At 39.4% G+C, this 15,255-nt stretch overlaps 1 protein-coding gene across 4 annotated transcripts in view; it reads right to left on the reverse strand.

The window, feature by feature from the left end:
- Positions 1 to 737: 737 nt before the first annotated feature.
- The window catches only part of LOC139186122 (ATP-binding cassette sub-family C member 4-like), a 162,523-nt gene continuing 148,005 nt past the window's right edge, over positions 738 to 15,255 (reverse strand). For all 4 annotated transcript variants that reach the window (XM_070799914.1, XM_070799913.1, XM_070799916.1 and 1 more), the window contains 2 exons: positions 9,828 to 9,962; positions 738 to 3,020 (listed from right to left, as the gene is read on the reverse strand). In XM_070799914.1, coding sequence (XP_070656015.1) covers positions 9,828 to 9,962 — 135 coding nt within the window. In that variant the 3' untranslated portion in view covers positions 738 to 3,020. The remainder of the gene's footprint in view (positions 3,021 to 9,827; positions 9,963 to 15,255) is intronic.

Genomic DNA, 15,255 nt, shown 5'->3' on the forward strand with positions numbered 1-15,255 from the left:
AAGAATAGGGACCCTTGTTTAAAAATGAAGTATCTCAAGATGGTGACAGCAAGACACTAACCAAAGATGGTTCAGTTTAACAAATGAGAGGTGGTCAGGGTATTGCAGAAATCCAAGTTACCTAGGACAAGGATTAATCTTAAGGTGACTTCCTAGCAGGGGTGACAACTGGGTTGAGCCTAGAGATGAGGCTGTCTCCTCTACATGGACCTTCTTCTCTACTTTTTTTAGACCAAAGGGCACTGAGAAGAATCACTAAATCATCGTTTTGACTTACATGTCGGTCACCAAGAGTTTCCCCCACAGCACAGCCTAATCACTCTTGTCTGGAACTGTGATACATGCTGTTGCATAACATGGAGATGGGCTGCCCAGACCTCCCTTCAAGGACTCGTTCTCCAGTTGCTGGAAGTGCTGTAGGTGGGCAGTCCTCAGCCACTAGGTCTTCTGGGGGCAGCTTCTCTGCAATGTCCCATCCGGGTGGAGGTATAAATATCTGGCCACTGGACATGTCAGGATAACCCTGAAGGGCCATCTTCACTCCAGCTCTCCATGGGGTCAGTTAAGGTCATCTGGCCAGTGATGCATCTTGATCTTTCCCTCTGCCCTATCCTGTTTATTCCCTCCTGATGCCACAAGTGTTGATCCCAAGGGCATCCCCTGATACTCATGCCAGCACTAAACTGCATCCCAGTCTGCATCCCAGAGAACCAGCCAGCAACACATGTCAGAAAACATTCCAGTACTCGGGGAGGGCTTTTATTTGAAAATTACTGATTACACACATACTTATAACATTTTAAACCCCCCAACTAAAATACAAAACAGGGGTAACAAGGACTTCTTGTGTGAATGTGGTTACCTTTGATTTAAAATCCACAATCTAATGTTGTCTGACAAAAATGACATTATGTTATTAATAACAAAAGTAAACTATTAGGTTGAACCACATGAAACTGCCACTGTATGGCTTATAAAAGGCTGAATGTTAGCAGTTCTGCATGGGTCCATCTAATAGAAAAAACCAATTAGCATTTGAAAACCATTATACTAATGAATAACTCATGGGTAAAACATATAGTTAGTGAATTAAATTAGGAATTAGAAAATATATAATACCCTATTGATTAGTGGTGAGTATCAAAACTTGCAGGTTGCAGCTAAAGTGGATCTTGGTGGTGGGGGGAGCTGGCTTTATATACTTATATTACAAAAATAATGACATTATTAACCTATTTCCAATTTAAGAATTTATAAAAAAAAAACTCAAAGTAAAGGAAAAGTTGAAGGAAAGAAAGAATGATACAATGAACTAGGGAAAAAAGAAAGAGCAGCAATCAAACAAAAAGTTGATTCTTTGAAAACAGGAAAAATTTATGCAAGATTATTCATAAAAAAAGAAGGCTCAAAGAAAATTAAAAAGCCAAAAGAACACAGTTGGAGATGCTGCAAAGACTAAACATATAAGATGTTGTGAATAAATTTATGCCAATCAAGCTCAGAAACTCAGGGGAAACAGAGCTACTCCTAGAAAAATGAAACTTATCACAATGACTGCAGAAATAACACACTGAATAGGAAGCAAATAATTACCAAAAGTTACTAAACAGCATATTAAAAGCAGAGATATTACTTTGCCAACAAAGGTCCATCTAGTTGAGGCTATGGTTTTTCCATTGGTCATGTATGGATGTGAGAGATAAACTATAAAGAAAGCTGAGCGCCGAAGAATTGATGCTTTCAAACTGTGGTGTTGGAGAAGACTCTTGAGAGTCCCTTGAACTGCAAGGAGATCCAACCAGTCCATCCTAAAGGAGATCAGTCCTGGGTATTCATTGGAAGGACTGATGCTGAAGCTAAAACTCCAATACTTTGGCCACCTGATGTGAAGAGCTGACTCATTTGAAAAGACCCTGAGGCTGGGAAAGATTGAGGGCAGGAGGAAAAGGGGATGACAGAGGATGAGATGGTTGGATGGCATCATTGACTCGATGGACATGGGTTTGGGTAGACTCTGGGAGCTCGTGATGCATAAGGAGGCCTGGCTTGCTGTGGTTCATGGGGTCGCAAAGAGTCGGACACGACTGAGAGACTGAACTGAACTGAACCGACCCAGACAATGATGGTTGCACAACACTGTGAATGTGATTAATGCTACTGGATTGTGTGATTAAAAATGGTTATATGGCAAATTTTATGTTATATATACTTTACCACAATTTTTAATGTAAAAAAAATAAAATCCTCTATCTAGAAGACAGTCTAGCACATGTCAGTCCTTCATTAGCAAATCCCCTAGAAGGGCTCCTATTTTGAGAAAGCATATTTTCTTTTCCTTCTCTCTTAGAACATATGATATTATCCTTCTGTATTTAACCATATATCCTTTCTTTTTTGTTGTTGTTAAACTATAGTATATTGTATGTTTTTCCTATCAGGTTTCTCTGTAGTATTTTAACCAGAGGTCTTTTGGTGGAAAAATGGATCCTAGTCATGTTAAAGGAAGTGGTGACACAAAACAGCAACTTCACACAGTCTTCAAGTAAACAGAATCCCTGATAAAATCAGAAAGTAATATGTAATTCTGGGAACAGTAAAAAACCATCTGTGACAACTTTGTCTCAAATCTTAGAAATTGATTTTGGCTCTGGAGTCTCTCAGGACACAAAATCTGGGACACAGCTTTTATAGGTGGCCTGTGCCTTTCATTTGCATAATAAAGAAAACATTATAACATATAAATAAATATAATAAATCCTTTTCCAAGAGTTTGAAATCTTGAGTGAAGTTGGAGAACTAACATCTTGTAATGTGTAAATATTTGTTGCCGGTATAAGAAACATAGAATATAGTTTATGCAGTCGAAAAGCTACTGGAAAAAAGCCTTTGGAGTAGACATGAACTCATGGGAGAATCAGTGTTGACTCAAAAATTGTTAAGGCTGAGGGCTGTCCGCTGGAAATATTCATAACCACAAGGTTACTGTGAGTAACATCTGGCTATCTCCTTTTGAAGTACACCTGAGGGAGAAAAAGACAAAATCAACATGTTTAAAAGTTTCAAAGTCCTCCTCCTGAGGCAACACATTTCTAGGTTTCCTTCTTCATGTGAAGCAACCATATCACTATTGGAGGCACAGTTTTAAAAAACCAGGGCTGTATTTATTCTACGGAGGAAATAGCTCCACTAAAACCTTCAGTGGGGCTGGGTTAAATGCCAAACAACCTGTAGATCTCCTAGATTTTTGATCATTCTGATTCACAGATATGCTTTATCACTACAATAAATTGATAAGCAAAACCATTTTACTCCCTGGAATAAATTAAAAACAGGGTAACAAAGAGGATAAGAAATCTTGCACCTCAACAGGGCTTCTCATTTTCACACATAAAAGGAGCACAACAGATTCAGATGTTAATATCAGGTTGTAATCTTTATATTTTAAAAACTCTGACTAACAAGAACTGAAACACTGGCATATATGTATGAAATATCCTGGTGTTTAATTTGTTTAGCAAAGCAATTATAGGGCCTATAGAAATGTGATCTGTGGATACTTCCCAAGAATGAAAGGGAATCAAAACCTTTAGCCAGGAATCAACCAAGTGACTTCTCTAAAATGAAGGATGATACCCAATAATAGGACAGATCTCTGCCAGGCCTTGGAGTTCTTGAATTCTACCAAATTCTAGCTGAACTGGAAGAGATACAGGTTTTCTCAGTGTATAATCAGAACACAGAAGAAGTGAAGTGCTGTCAAGGTCCACAATCATCAATTTTCAGTAGCTGTATTGTATCTCAGTTCCTTAACAGATGCACATAACAAAATAATGTCAGGCTTTGTGAAGCCTTATCTCTGAATGTGTTTGGGCAAAATACGATTTCAAATGTAACTCTTTATCCTCAAAGAAGAATGTGAAAAGTTTCATTTGAGTCTTTACAATGGAAAATATATCGTCTATCAGAGGCTGACTCGTGTCACAAACTGGGTTGCTTAGACATATGATTCAGATGTCTTTTATAAAATCTGACTACAAGTGCATCTGTGGGTGCTGTAAACAAAGTTATCATAAGAGAGAATGAACTTCACACATGAGACAGAAAAGCACTAGGATGCCCACCTTCATAGTAAGTGCACTTTCTTACTCTCTTGTTGCTAACATAAACTGCTACCCTCAAACAGCTCTGCATACAAAATGCTATATATTTAAATGTCATTTAAGGAGAAAAATAAGCCCTCCAAAAATGCTTGAGCCTCACTGGCTGAAATCTGAAGCTACTACCATTGTAATGGAAGCATTTAAAAATAAAACTTCTGGTGGGGGTTGGGAGAGGGGGTTAATTGCATACCATCACCCTCCTCCATTTTATTAAGCTAGCCATATTTTGTGATTATATCCTTATGTACTTTTTTGGTGAAAAGCAAAAGGAAAAAAAAATAAATTTCATTTTCTACTGCTTGATATTCTTTCTAGAATTACCTGGTTCCTTCCTTCATAACCCTTCTCAATATAATTTTTATAAAGAAAAAATATTATTTTTAGCAACTTTTAACTGAAAAGGGCTTTGCTTCATGGTCTGAAATACCTGAACTGAATACTGAAAGGAACTTCAGTGGTTGGGGATCCCTGATTTAGAGTCTCTAAAGCTATCTAAAGCTAGGAAAGACTAGAGATCTCTTCAAGAAAATCAGAGATACCGAGGGAATATTTCATGCAGAGATGGACTCGATAAAGGACAGAAATGGTATGGACCTAACAGAAGCAGAAGATATTAAGAAGAGGTGGCAAGAATACACAGAAGAACTGTACATAAAAGATCTTCATGACCCAGATAATCACTATGGTGTGATCACTCACCTAGAGCCAGACATCCTGAAATGTGTAGTCAAGTGGGCCTTAGAAAGCATCACTATGAACAAAGCTAGTGGAGTGATGGAATTCCAGTTGAGCTGTTTCAAATCCTGAAAGATGATGCTGTGAAAGTGCTGCACTCAATATACCAGCAAATTGGGAAAACTCAGCAGTGGCCACAGGACTGGAAAAGGTCAGTTTTCATTCCAATCCCAAAGAAAGGCAATGCCAAAGAATGCTCAAACTACTGCACAATTGCACTCATCTCACACGCTAGTAATGTTCAAAACTCTCCAAGCCACGCTTCAGCAATACATGACCCATGAACTTCCAGATGATCAAGATGGTTTTAGGAAAGGCAGAGGAACCAGAGATCAGATTGCCAACATCCGCTGGATCACTGAAAAAGCAAGAGAGTTCCAGAAAAACATCCATTTCTGCTTTATTGCTATGCCAAAGCCTTTCACTGTGTGGATCACAATAAACTGTGGAAAATTCTGAAAGAAATAGGAATACCAGAGCACCTGACCTGCCTCTTGAGAAACCTATATGCAGGTCAGGAAGCAACAGTTAGAACTGGACATGGAACAACAGACTGGTTCCAAATACGAAAAGAAGTACCTCAAGGCTGTATATTGTCACCCTGCTTATTTAACTTATATGCAGAGTACATCATGAGAAACGCTGGGCTGGAGGAAGCACAAGCTGGAATCAAGATTGCCGGGAGAAATATCAATAACTTCAGATATGCAGATGACACCACCCTTATGGCAGAAAGTGAAGAACAACTAAAGAGCCTCTTGATGAAAGTGAAAGTGGAGAGTGAAAAAGTTGGCTTAAAGCTCAACATTCATAAAACTAAGATCATGGCATCTGGTCCCATCACTTCATGGCAAATAGATGGAAAAACATTGGAAACAGTGGCTGACTTTATTTTTCTGGGCTCCGAAATCACTGCAGATGGTGACTGCAGCCATGAAATTAAAAGATACTTACTCCTTGGAAGGAAAGTTATGACCAACCTAGATAGCGTGTCCCTTTAAAAAAAGGGACATTACTTTGTCAACAAAGGTCCATCTAGTCAAGGCTATGGTTTTTTCCTGTGGTCATGTATGTATGTGAGAGTTGGACTATAAAGAAAGCTGAGAGCCAAAGAATTGATGCTTTTGAACTGTGGTGTTGGAAAAGAGTCTTGAGGGTTCCTTGGACTGCAAGGCGATTCAACCAGTCCATCCTAAAGGAGATCAGTCCTGGGTGGTCATTGGAAGGACTGATGCTGAAGCTGAAACTCCAATACTTTGGCCACCTGATGCGAAGAGCTGACTCATTTGAAAAGACCTAGATGCTGGGAAAGATTGAGGGTAGGAGGAGAAGGGGACGACAAAGGATGAGATGGTTGGATGGCATCACTGACTCAACAGACATGGGTTTGGGTGGATTCTGGGAGTTGGTAATGGACAGGAAGGCCTGGCGTGTTGCAGTCATTGGGGTCACAAAAAACTGGACATGACTGAGTTACTGAACTGAACTGAAAGCTATCTAGAAGAACTATGAGTATATTTGTTTTATTATTGGGAGACAAGGCTTCTGTCTACAGTCTTTTTAAAAATGATCCTTTTACACCGTAAAACACTATATGCTCAAAGCGCTTAAGCATCTGCTCTCTCATCTGATCCTCGTAATAACTTTGAGTCCAGCAGGGCTGTAATCCTTGGTCTATATCCAGGTGAGGACCTGAGGCTCAGGGACCTTGGGGACACAAGACCACATGGATGCTAAGTGCCTCCTCCACCTATTCAAACTGGTCCAGGCTCCTAGAGCTAGCATATTAGGATTTTATAACTTCTGGTTGTATTACGTGATTTCATGAACAGACAACATGACAGCTCTGTTACACACTGGGAGGAAAGAAACTTCAGAAAACCTCAACCAGGTCTGCTTCATCACAGAACAGAATGAATGGAAGGCATTTATCCTCTATTACGGGCTGAACTGTCCTGTGCAATTTTACATGTTGAAGTCCTAAATCCCCCAGTACCTCAGAATATGACTATTTGGAAACAGGGTCTTTAAAAAGGCAATAAAGTTAACATGAAGTCATACAGGTGGGTCCTAATCTAATATACTGGGGTTCTTATAAGAATAGATCAGGCACAGACACACAGAGAGGGAAGACCATGTGAGGACAAAGAGAGAAGACAGCATCTCCAAGCCAAGGAGAGCATCCTCAGAGGAAACCAACCCTGCCGACACCTTGACCTGAGACTTGCAGCCTCCAGGGATGTGAGGAAATAAGTTTCTGTTGAGTCACCTACTCTGTGGTACTTTGCTTGGCAGTCCTAGCAAACTAATGTACCCTTCAGCTTTATGTATCTAAAAGGTACTTTCTCTGCTATTTCATGGACCATCTAAGGGGTTAATCAGACAGTGATCAGCTCACCTGAACTGTGTGTTTAAAAAAATGGGACTTGGAAGCACCTTTCCCCAGATGTTGGATTTCCTTTTAAGATGAATGAATTCTGCTCTATTAGAGTGAAAACCTTGTTGACTTAGGCTAATGTTCCCAGTGTTACAGCTCTCAACAATGCATTGACATCTGATGCTTGCACATTCAAAAAACTGATAATCTGACAGCTCACCTAAGAAGATGCAGAGCATGCATAAATAATGCCAAGAAGATATTCAACTGGGATGAGAATCAAGAAATGTATTTCTTTCCTTAGAGGTGACCTGACCCAGAGGCAGGACTAGAATCCAAGACTGAGGTTCTGCCACTCTGTGAACTTGGGTGATCGCCCCACCGTGGCAACCACGTGAAAGGAGCAGTGTTCTCAGACTCAACACAGAACACAGTATTTAGGGCAGCACTCAGCCTCCCCCAGCAATTGCCCCTCTGTGCCCCCTGGACCAGCTCTGTGACCTTAGGTGAGCCTGGACCCACTTTCCTCATCCATGACATGGGATAAAAATGGACCATCATGCAATTAAGTGAAATCACACATGCGAGAACAATATAAAATGAATTATAAAGAACTACACAAATGTAACTTATCATTAGTATTGTTAGAGTAGGTGCAGGGTTATTAGGCCAGGAATCACAAGATTTCTAATTCCATGACCTAAGTCTGCTTCCATGTGTATGTTACACTTGATTTAAGACATTCACTGAAAGAATCGATTTCTAATTCTGAGTCTGCTGCAAATTAGCTAAACATCAGTTTCATACATAGGGCCACGTTCCTTCTAAGGGCCTTAGTTTCCTCACCTGTAAAATGAAGGTGTTGAATCCTATTACCTTATATGATCTGGACTGATCTAAAATTCTGTGATCTATTTCTCATTACTCAATGTCTAGATAAAATATAATGATAGCATAGGCTTTAAATGAAGACTGTGGCACATAGGTGGGTACATCTCTTTTTGATATGAAATACCTGAGGTCAAAAGAGCAAAAGGGTTTTGGAGATTCCTGGGTCTCTAGGAATCTCTAGGTCTCTAGGAATCTCTAGGTCTCTAGGAATCTCTAGGTCTTAGGAGGGAAGGTCTGACTGGGAGACATTCTAGTAGATGAAAGCACTCTGTGAATTTCAGGCATTAAAATTACAGAGTTCTTTGTTCAACTTCTCAAGATTTGCACACAATATAGTACTTATATGAAAAGTTCAGAACACAGATTTCCTTGTTTTTAAACCTAGGTATGAACTCCAACTCCATCAGCTCTTCAGCCCGCTCTGTGACCCAGGCAATTTCCTATCCTATGAGCAGTGGCAGGTCTTGCTCTGCATTTCCTCTATTTCTAAGGAGGATTGAGAAGAGACAGTAACAGAGGGAACTTAGACCACATTTTAGATAAATCTTTCATATAGAAGTACTTAAGATACTGGGACATGTTTTCTTTAAGATGTATTTTAAATACTACACTAGTAATTATTCTACTCACAAGTGAAAATCTGGGAAATGCAGAAAAGCATGAAGAAGGGAAAATACACAGTTAATTTAATACCCAGAAATAAATTTTTGATGGGTAAGCCTCATAGCATGCAGCTGGAAGCCTCATCCCACCATGAACCACAAATGTCAAGGGGTAAGAACACCAAACCTTTCTTTCCTCCCTCTATCTTCTCATCAACCCACTCCCGCCTTGTTCCAGAAAGAATTACAGGCAGCTGTATGACAATGGCTAAGTCTCTTAAACTAGACTTCAGTTACCATCTCACCTTTTTTTAGGAAGGTGTCACGTGACCTGAATGTTACCCATTGAGAACCTTCCTGACACCACGTACAGTGCATTATACACCCCATCTCAGAGAAAGTGCTTTGTAAACCTTCAAGCACCATTCTGACTATAGAGTTAAGGTATTGTGAGTTCTTGATTTGTCCTGATGGCAATTTCACCTTCTAGAAGGTACAGGAAGCATAGAGGGGAAAACTGGACCTAATTCTAAACAACAAGTAATTAGGGATAAAGTGATAATATCAGGTAGATGTTTTCCTTACAGATTAGAAAACAGAAGAGAGCTATACCTTTCCCTGGTAGATCTTCCTAGAGCCAAAATATTCTAAACTGTTTTCCCTTAAACTCTCGAATTTCCTGGATATTCCTTGATAGCACTTTTAGTACACATGTGCTGAGCACCAATCAGAATGAATGTGAAGGGTTTGCAAAATGACTTTTCTGTGCTTTATGAGAATTTGACCCCAGAGTCCAAACTGTGGAAAGTCCAATCTGACATCTCTCTCTCAGGTGCGTTTGTGCACACACAGAGGAGCACACACATCCACCCCACCCCCAAATCTGCTGCAGAATCTTGGCAGACCTGCCTTCAACCTGCAATGTGTTAAGACCCAGCCATGAGACTTCCTCTGTGGAGACTTATAAGGGGACAGAGTGCTTGTTATCAGACCACCAGTGGAGATTGTGAAGACTGAAACTTGGAGACAAACTTTAATTACAACTCCCCGCAGCGAGCTCACCTATTTCGCCCTTTCAGTGAGGGCAGTGACCTCAGCTTGACCCAGTTGTTGCACCATCTTGTAAAACAGGCTGTTTTCATTCTGCATCAAATTATGTGGCTCTCCAGCTTCTCTATATATTCCTGAATCCAAAACCTGTTAACAGCAGAAAGAAATCCATTAGCACACAATATCTCTCAGTACCATATTATAGCCCAGACAATATTTCAAAAAGGGGCAGGACAGGGAGAATAGACAGACTCTGTGTGGGTGGTAGGACTGCCTGGTGTTTAAATGGTCTGATTACTGTTTTACTGGGCAAAGGCCTCACCTGACTTTTAATATTACAATATTATTGGAAAGGAGGAAAATGAGTTTTACACTAGGATTACTGGCACTCTGTATCATCTTATATTCTGCCCGGGGTATTTGGGGTTGTTATCATTAGTTAGTGCTTTTAGCTCTCAGGCTGTGAGCTTTGAGGCAATTTATACAGATACACAGAGTTGGGAAATATCTTGATTGCAGAAAATGAAGCTGCATTTATCTAAAAAGTAGGGTGACGTCATACAAACCAGAGGGCAGACCCCTGGCCACAAATTAATTGTCAAGTTGATTTGAGAATCTGAGCAGTATTTAGGGAAAAACGAAAACACTTTCAGAATTTCTTTAGGGCTCTGGATTATGTCAGCTGCTGAGAGGAATAGAATCCCTTGTCTGAGAGGCTGAGATGCTTCTAGAAGTTGGCTGTGGTTGTGGTTTGTTCTGAGAGTGGAAGGCTGGCAAAAAGAGCTGGTATAGAAGCAGCTTTTACAGAATTGCTCTGCACAGAAAAAATCTCTAGAAATCCAGTTTTGTCTTTGGTAAGACTAAAGAAGCAAGTAAGAAATTGAGCTCTGATTTCCAGGGATCTCAGCTTTCAGAGCACACGGGGCAGCTCAGTCTAACTGCCTAGGATCTGAATCTGTAGGATCTGAATCTCTTTTCACAAATTATTAATATCTTTCTTATTTTGTTTCTCTTTCTCTATTAAACTGCCTGCCTTTCACCCCTTTTATTGCTCATTAATAAGTCTGCTAAATGGAAATTGAAAGGGAGAGGAAGGGGCTCTTAACTCTGCCTTTCTGCTTATTAGTGTCTTTGGTTAATGGTTCTGGAGAGAAAAAAGTGTCTGAAATAAATGGCCCAAATGATATAATTATAAAAACAGTTCTGATGATAATCAGCACTCAAGTCTTCACTTAGGTCATGTTTAGAGTAAATGCATCTTATGAGAATATGCTGCATGGGCTTCCTGGTGGCTTAGTGGTAAAAGAATCTGCATGGCAATGCAGGAGTCATGTGTCCCATCCCCTGTATGGGAAGATCCCTCATGGAGCAGAGAAACTAAGTCTGTGGGCCACAACTATACAGCATGTGCTCTAGAGTCCACGAGCCACAACTCCTGAGCCCATATGTCACAACTACTGAAACCCACATGCCTAGAGCCTGTGCTCTGCAGCAAGAGGAGCCACCACAATAAGAGGTCTTCACACTGCTCAAAGAGTAGCTCCACTCACTGCAACTAGAGAAATGCTTGTGCAGCAAGGAAGACCCAGCACAGCCTAAAATAAATAAATAAATAAAATTAAATTTTTCAAAAAGAAGAGAATATTCTAGAACTCTAAACAAGATATAGGTTGTTTTTCCACATTAGGTATTTCAATTGATTTCATCCTTTGTATTTAATTAGAAACACTTATTAAGCCTTAGAAAGGCAATTTTCCTGTTAATCATTTGTTTACTACTATGAATCATTGCTAAGGGCAGCTTTCTCAAACAAGTCCAAGAATAACGGAATCTGTCTCATCCACATAATAATTTAAGTGTTCTGTAACTTGGCATACCAATTTAGATGCCTCAAATGTACAGTTTTACTTAAGCATAGGATAATAGAACAAAACTATTCTTCCCGATGTTGAATAAGAAAAACTGCAGTTTTCAAACACTGATCTCCATATATCTATGGTCAATTAACCTATGAAAAAGTAGACAAGAATGGAGAAAAATACAGCTTCTTTGGTAAATAGTACTGGGAAAACTGGGCACCTGAAAATGAATGAAATTAGAACACTCACCTATACCATACACAAAAATAAACTCAAAATGGTTTAAAGACCTAATATAAGACTGAGTACTATAAAACTTGGAGAAGGAAATGGCAACCCACTCCAATATTCTTGCCTGGAAAATCCCATGGACAGAGAAGCCTGGTAGGCTACAATCCATGGGGTTGCAAGAGTCGGACACGACTGGGCGACTTCATAAAGGAAAACCCAGGCAAAAGACTCTTTGCCATATATATGCGTTAGTATACTGTATTGGTGTTTTTCTTTCTGGCTTACTTCACTCTGTATAATAGGCTCCAGTTTCATCCACCTCATTAGAACTGATTCAAAGGTATTCTTTTATTAAAAATTAAAAATTACTCAGCCATTAGGCTGATAAATAACAGTCTTTTGGACTCTGTGGGAGAGGGAGAGGGTGGGATGATTTGGGAGAATGGCATTGAAATATATATAATATCATATATGAAACGAGTCGCCAGTCCAGCTTCGATGCATGATACTGGATGCTTGGGGCTGGTGCACTGGGACGACCCAGAGGGATGGTATGGGGAGGGAGGAGGGAGGAGAGTTCAGGATGGGGAACACATGTATGCCTGTGGCGGATTCATTTCGATATATGGCAGAACCAATACAATATTGTAAAGTTTAAAAATAAAATAAAATTAAAAACAAAACAAAACAAAAAAAAGACTCTTTGCCATAAATCACAGCAACTATTTTCTTAGATAACTCTCCCAAAGCAAAAGAAATAAAGCAAAAACAAATGGGACCTAATCAAACTTAAAAGCCAAGGCTCACGTCAGAGGCTACAAGAGCTGAGATGGGACACAGACTCAGAAAAGGCCAGAAATAGAAATTTATCAACTTAGCCTTTAAATTTACTGATATGATCAAAGATTCTAGGTATTTCAGAACAAATAAATATAAAGCAAGTCCAAATTCTCTTTATGTAGAGAAAAATAGGTATAATTTTGAATTTTTAATGTATTTTATAAGAAAAGGTTGCTATATTTTTCCTCTGCCCCCACTCTTCCTGTAACCCAAGTTAAACTATAAACTAAATCACATATTCAAGTTGGTATGATAACAATCCCTGAACCCCAGGACCTCTCCTGGAACCCCAAACTTGAATTACTTATCAAGCTCTAGGAGGTTAAGTAAAATTACATTATGTTGGATGAGTCAGCCAGTTACATAAGCTCCATGAAGATGTGTTCATCAAGTGGTTTATGTGCAGATATTCACAGTAGCTGTCCTAGACATAAAGATGAAATTGACCCACTGTAAGATAATTTCACCCATTTTCACAGGCAGGATGTCATCAGTGATATAGATGAGTATACCGGGAGATGGGGGACAGGAGAGGGTGGAAGAAAAGCCTGATAAGAAAGATGCTGGGAAATGATGACAAATAACAGAGATAGATCCACTTAGCAATATGGAGAGTTGTAAGGGGAAAGACCCGAGAGTCAGACCTCTGTCTTTGGCCACCAGATGATGACACAGGATGGCTGTCCAACCCTGGAAGGTGGGTCCCTCATTGGTAAAATAGTGCATGTGATTTTCTCAGTGACTGGACAATGTGGTAACTATTAACTCAAAATCATTTCTTAGGTCTTGAAACAGTAAATCATTCTCTCACCAGGGGAATAACAAAGGCTGGGTCATAGTCACCTCCATAGCTGCTCTCTCAAAACTGTTGCTTTTGCACATAAGCAAACCCCTCATAAAGTATTTCTTCTCCCCGACTATGCTTTCTACCTCAGTGTTAGTTATCTCTCCTCTGAAAACCTGAATGAAATCTCTTGGCATGTTTTTGAGGGAGTTTATCTCTTCTCAAGTGTTCTAATTGTAGCCATGCAGGTTTATAAAAGAAAAGTTCCATGAAAGTGAAAGTGAAAAATAGAATTTAAGTAAAACTCTAGTTAGGTATGAACTGTTTTGTGCTTTTTAGGTGGGGATGTTACAACAGTTTCTGGCTTTCACTCTGTGAGAAAATTCTAAGAAGTTTGAGTTGAGGGAGAAACAAAGAATATAGAACCATAAATTGACTATAAACAGAAGAGTTGGGATCTGAGTTTCTTGGCTCTGCCTTTGGTTCTTCATCATTCATTGCTAAAGAATACTCTAACTAGAGACAGTGAAAATGTTGACCACAGACAACAATACTGTTAGAGCAAGTGCAGATTGTCACACGCTCCCTTTGCTCACGTTACCAGGAAGAATCCGGGTGATATGAAGACTGCAGTGAGAAGAGACTGGAGGGAAGAGCTGTGCTGTTGGCTGCAGAGAAAGCAGGTCACGAGCATCCAGCTAATCCTGAAAACTACAGGAAGAACCCTCTAGTGTAGAGATAGTGGTGAGTCTCAGGATAAAGAGCATTTCTAATTTGTCTGTCTTGCTCCTCTGTTTTGTGGCAACAGAGAAAGTAAAGATTATATTAGCTGTCATTATGACTTCATCATGTTTAATAAACTTAATATTGAGAGAACTTCTTTGTGAAATAGAATTCTAAGCCTGACACATGAATGGTGTTTAATGAGCCAAAGTAGGGTAAATCCCTTTGGAGAGACAACAGATAAACAAAGCTTTCAATTGTTTCCCAACAAACCCTTTCTCTGATTTATTTACAGTGAACAAACCCATATCCATCTAATCATTTCAAGATTTTTGATAAAAGTGACTATTTGGAAAATAAATAGATGTCTAAATTAGAGATTAATTCTACTCTTTCTCGGAGAAGGCAATGGCACCCCACTCCAGTACTCTTGCCTGGAGAATCCCATGGACAGAGGAGCCTGGAAGGCTGCAGTCCATGGGGTCGCTGAGGGTCGGACACAACTGAGCGACTTCACTTTCACTTTCTACTCTGTCTCTCTGATGAAATTTTAGGCAGCTATTAAGAATGGAGCTTTAGAAAATTAATAAATGACATGGGGAATTTTAAGAATAAATAAAAATTCTGCTGATAAAATACTCTGTTTTGCATAAAAAGTATTAAACTGGTTCTAGTGTTATCCAAATAATATTATAGCATTATGAAACTGTTACTTTCTGGTAGTGGGTATTTTGTAACCTTCCTTTTATGAGATTTTCTTTTATTTTCCTATTTCTACTTTGCACATTTATTGTTTTTTTATAACAAAAATAGATTTTTATGGATTAGCATCAATTAAAAATAGAATTAAAAAAACACATCTGTCTATCTTTGTGCAGAAGTATTCACTAGTGCAACAAAATGTAATTATTATACTTTAAGCACTTGCAATGATAGGGCTTTATGGTGACTACCCTGTCGGTTATGCCCTTCATCAGCATCTTTCACTTCCCCAGCTACTCCT

The sequence above is a fragment of the Bos indicus genome, chromosome 12 (genome assembly GCF_029378745.1).
Source record: "Bos indicus isolate NIAB-ARS_2022 breed Sahiwal x Tharparkar chromosome 12, NIAB-ARS_B.indTharparkar_mat_pri_1.0, whole genome shotgun sequence".
NCBI lineage: Eukaryota > Metazoa > Chordata > Mammalia > Artiodactyla > Bovidae > Bos > Bos indicus.